The sequence below is a fragment of the Hyalella azteca genome, unplaced genomic scaffold (assembly GCF_000764305.2).
Source record: "Hyalella azteca isolate HAZT.00-mixed unplaced genomic scaffold, Hazt_2.0.2 contig8748, whole genome shotgun sequence".
In the NCBI taxonomy this organism is placed as follows: Eukaryota; Metazoa; Arthropoda; class Malacostraca; order Amphipoda; family Hyalellidae; genus Hyalella; species Hyalella azteca.
This window is the reverse complement of record NW_025938833.1, coordinates 1-4557: the sequence shown is the minus strand read 5'-3', so window position 1 is coordinate 4557 and position 4557 is coordinate 1. Positions and strand designations below refer to the sequence as shown.

At 40.2% G+C, this 4557-nt stretch overlaps 1 protein-coding gene across 1 annotated transcript in view; it reads left to right on the top strand.

Annotated features, from left to right (window-relative positions):
- The window catches only part of LOC108674943 (protein SpAN), a gene marked incomplete at its 3' end in the record, with an annotated part of 7492 nt that extends 3605 nt beyond the window's left edge, over positions 1 to 3887 (top strand). The window contains 2 exon segments of the mRNA XM_018162933.1: positions 2486 to 2620; positions 3789 to 3887. Coding sequence (XP_018018422.1) covers positions 2486 to 2620; positions 3789 to 3887 — 234 coding nt within the window.
- Between the last annotated feature and the right edge of the window lie 670 nt (positions 3888 to 4557).

Sequence of the window (4557 nt, the reverse complement as noted above, 5' to 3'; positions counted from 1 at the left end):
ATGGAAGAGGCTGACCTGTACAATAACGGACAACATGGCTTCCGGCGTAATCGTTCCTGTTTGTCGCAGTTACTGGAGCACCATCACCGTCTGGTGGCCCAGCTGGAGGAGGGAGCTGGCGTGGACGTGGTATACCTAGACTTTGCTAAAGCTTTTGACAAAGTTGACCATGGGGTGCTCTTTAGATAGCTGAGACTGTTGGGGGTAAGAGGAAACCTGTTAGGGTGGATCCACAACTTCCTTACAGATAGAGTACAAGCTGTCGCAATTGTAAACTCGAAATCAAGAGAAGCGAGGGTGAAAAGCGGAGTTCCACAGGGCGCAGTGCTTGTACCGATCCTCTTCCTCATCCACATTGCCGATATTGACTCAGAACTCACCCACGCATCTACATCGTCATTTGCGGACGAGACAAGAGTTCTGATGAAGATCGCAGATGACCTAGACTGAGAGAGGTTACAGGATGACTTGTCGACAATCTACGATTGGGCCCTCCTAGTGAACAATATGGAGTTCAACGGCATCAAGTTCAAAGTAATGAGATACAGAATCCGAACAGAGATCGGGATGCTGTTACAGTGTCTCATGCGGGTGAGACAAACTCGTCTGCTTGTGGATTTAGAGGTCTCTATACGGTGAAAGGATAATGAAACAATTTCTCTATAAAATGAATTAAGGGATCTTGTAGAAAGTTAATTAAAACAAGTGACTGAAGTAGCAAAACAAACTCTATGGGTAATAATGACTAATAAAAGTAATGTGTGGATTGTGAGTAGTTATGCTAAAAAGTGTACTAGAAATTAGAGCATTGGCAGGCAGAGGTGATAGTGCCAGTCAACTGCAAAGCAAAACTAAAATTAATTTACTAGAATTAACTGAAAATATACATGACAAGGCTTTGGAACATGTGAAATATTTTAAGGGAACTTAACCCATCATGGCCATCATGCCAAATAAGGCGATAAAACCTGCTTGAAGCATCAATTAATAGAACAGAAAAAAGTTAATAGAGCACATTGAATAAGTTAAACCTAAAGTTTAACACTGAAATTAATGCCTAAATAATGAGTAAACAAATGATTGGCTAAAAAATGCTAAATAATCTAAGTGGAACTCGAAGAAAAGCATAGAATACATGGAACAAAATTGCTGGGACAACGGTATGAGCACATAATATGTGAGCACAAATCAAAATGCACATGTCAATAACCCTTGCAATGCCAAAAAGCGAAATGAAGGACCAATATCTCTAATTAAAATATTATGGAACAAAGCCTAAATAAGAAAGAATTGATCAAGACAGTAACACTCAAGACACTAAACACCGTCTTACCATTAGCCTGAAGGGACAACATCATCAGTCAACTCACCTACCTAGGCAATAGTCCTTGGAGCGGTTCGACGAGGTGTTGGTTTCTGCCCTCTCGACCATCACCAATGTCAGCTTCGAGCGCGAATCTCTTGAACAAGCTGTGTTGCCGGTCCGGCTGGGAGGCCTGGGTATCCGTATGTCAAAGGACATCGCGCTCCCTGCGTTCATATCGTCACTCCACTCCGTCCNTAGAGAATGAGACTTCTAGAATAGTGACATATTACAACAAAAGTAGGGGGAGACTGTACAGGATTCCCCCATTTAATAACCGAGCCACGGCCAGAGTACAGACTCTTCGGGAGGCGGTGACTGTCCGTGATATAACCGAGGCTCTTTAATGTTTTGCCAAAAGTGCTGAGAGGAGAGAAGTTCACCCTTGCAACATTCAAGAGACGACTGGACAATTGGTTGAGAAAGATCCTGGATTGTCCAGTAATGGGAAACTACCCTCAAGTAAGTGACAAGCAACAGCATCTTGCATCAGCTGGCCCAAAGGACAAATATACGGAACACGTCCAACGTTACCTACATCCGGGACCCGAGGGCGGGGTGACCCATGGTTGAACTATAGAAGGTTGACCCACGAGAAGTTCCGTCTTTCAGTTCAGCTTTCTTGCTACGTCACGTAGATCGAGAAACGTAAAAAAACGTCATTCCCATGACGTATTAGTTGACTGGTTTGAACGCATTTCGGTGATTGGTTAATGCCCGTGACGTCACTGAGATCAGTGACATCACAGGCGAACAAGGAACGACATCCGCAAAAATGGGCTTCTGATGGGTCAACTTTATAATAATTCAACCATGGGGGTGACCTGCCTAGCGACGACTCGGAGACGAAGGACGACGAAGGCAGCGCATCAGCGTGACCGGGGACTAGGAAGTCCCGAACTCGTTATAAGGTCATAAGGTGAGGCCTGTTGAACACCATGTATGGCTACACAGGTGTACATTATGATTAGTGAATACTCACTCACTTTCCAACACTTGTAAATACTACGCAAACGTGAAAGATTCTTCATGCATATGGTCAGTTTTTCATGTGCTAATTCATTTTCATGTAATGCACATTCATTCGCTCATCCACATTTATTTGTACAACTCTTCTTAAAGACGACTGGTTGAAGGCCTGCAAGCAAGAGTCAGATCCCTGCAAGAACGGCGGCTACACGCGGAAGGACTGCAGCTGCGCGTGTCCACTGGGCACGTCTGGCGACAAGTGTGAGAATCTCGACATGAACTACAATGGTGAGCACGAGAGCCTCAAATAACTTCATAAAGGCTGAAAACTGTTAAAAGTGAATGCCTATAAGCGTAAGTACTCTGTGATAAGAGCTGAAGCAATGAGACATGCTTTCAGAATCTGTATGATCTTCAACAACATAGTCTGTAAGTTTCATTCAATAACTTATAGTCTGTAAGTTCCATTTAATATCTTAATTACTTTGATTGCCTTGCATAATGCGGTCTTAGAAAATGGCTAATTTTACATACAAGCTCTCCTTGTACAAACAAGCTTTCCAAAAAAAGTATTTTTTTCATACTCATTTAGATCAGATTCATTATTCGATCAGCGGGCACATGTATTGCGAAATTATACTTTCTGCAAGAGGCGTTTGTTTTCTGATTTTTGACATTTTTAAAGCATAATATGTGATTTTTATTCCAACTGCTCTGCAAGCATCATTGAGTTGTTCATTATATTTTCTGTTTATCTAAAAATCACAATAATCAAGCGACCTAAAGAACATTTACCTCGCTCTACTCTTAGTGAATTTTGATCCAATGAGATATACCGGTATGCTTGAATATGCTAATTAGGATCCAAACTTGACAAATTAATTGTATCCTGATGAAGCTCCGTAAACAACTCGTCTCGAACTGTGCAACATTAAACTGTATTGCTGTGGGCTCACTCTAAAAGCAAACTAGGCCCAAGCATCAGCGTTAAATACGGCTCGTGATCGTAATTCCAACCCACTTCATGTTCATGTCCCAAGGGAATTCCAACTTCACTTGTATTCGCTATATAATATTTCAAGTTCAAGCCTTAAACTTTCCTGAAAACAAACAAAAAAACTAATCAATAAAATGCTAAAGATAACAAGGTTCCAACGAATGATAAATATTTATAACAAAGATCATATGAACACAGTATTCTAATTAAATCTATTCACAACAATATACACACGATAGTCACACTTTAAATCTCTTCACTAGTACAAGACACGTACCTACGTCACGTCTCCGCACCAAACAATAAGTAGCGCAGCGTTCCTAGAGTGCCGACGTGAACAGTAAGATCGTCTCTAAACCTAAAATTTCAAAAATGTCTTCAATTAAAACCCTAACTGTATACTATTTACTGTCACATGTTTGTATATTTTCAATGTTTAAAGTTAATGTTTCAACATAGATGCCATGGCGAAGAAGCTCTCCTATTATACCGCGATCATCAAGACCTCAGGAGCAAAAGTCACCTCGCCTGACTACCCAAAACCAAGTGGAATGGGAAGTAAGAGTCTTTCATTCCTTTTAGCGTTGTCATATCCGGCTATATTATTTCACTGTGTTACTAAATAATACTATGATAATCATAATTATATTGATGATTTATGTCATTGAGCTTCACTTAAACATGAATTTCATTCGTGTTTAAAATTTGGTGAATGGTGTTGTATCGTTCGACTGGATAAAATAAGAAGAACCTTGTATTTCCGTCGTTGCAAATAAGCTGTGCCAATTTCAGATTGCATGTAATTTTATCAATATGGCTTCCGATTTTCCTGCCTTAAATAAGTTAATAAATCGTATTTCGTTTTATATGGAAATTTGTGATTGTTTTCCCTTGAATTCATTTGAAAACTTCTCTAATTCCATGGTGTTAATTAAAGATGAGTGCTGGTCTGATTTTGAACATATCAGCTCAAGGCAGTAAAGTCGCACAGGTCCTCCATAATTTGCACAGGTCCTCCTTCAGATTTTGTGGCAAAGAAATTATGAAAATATTGCCCAAAATTTAAAAAATAACCCATAAGCCTTTCTTTTTGTATGCTAGTTCGAAGAATAAGACAAGGGACGGTATTGCTGATTTGAATGTAAATCAACGAAAAATGTCTTCTGATGAGGGCAAGGCCAACGTTCTAAATCAATTCTTTAGCAGCGTCTTCACAGATGAGGACTTG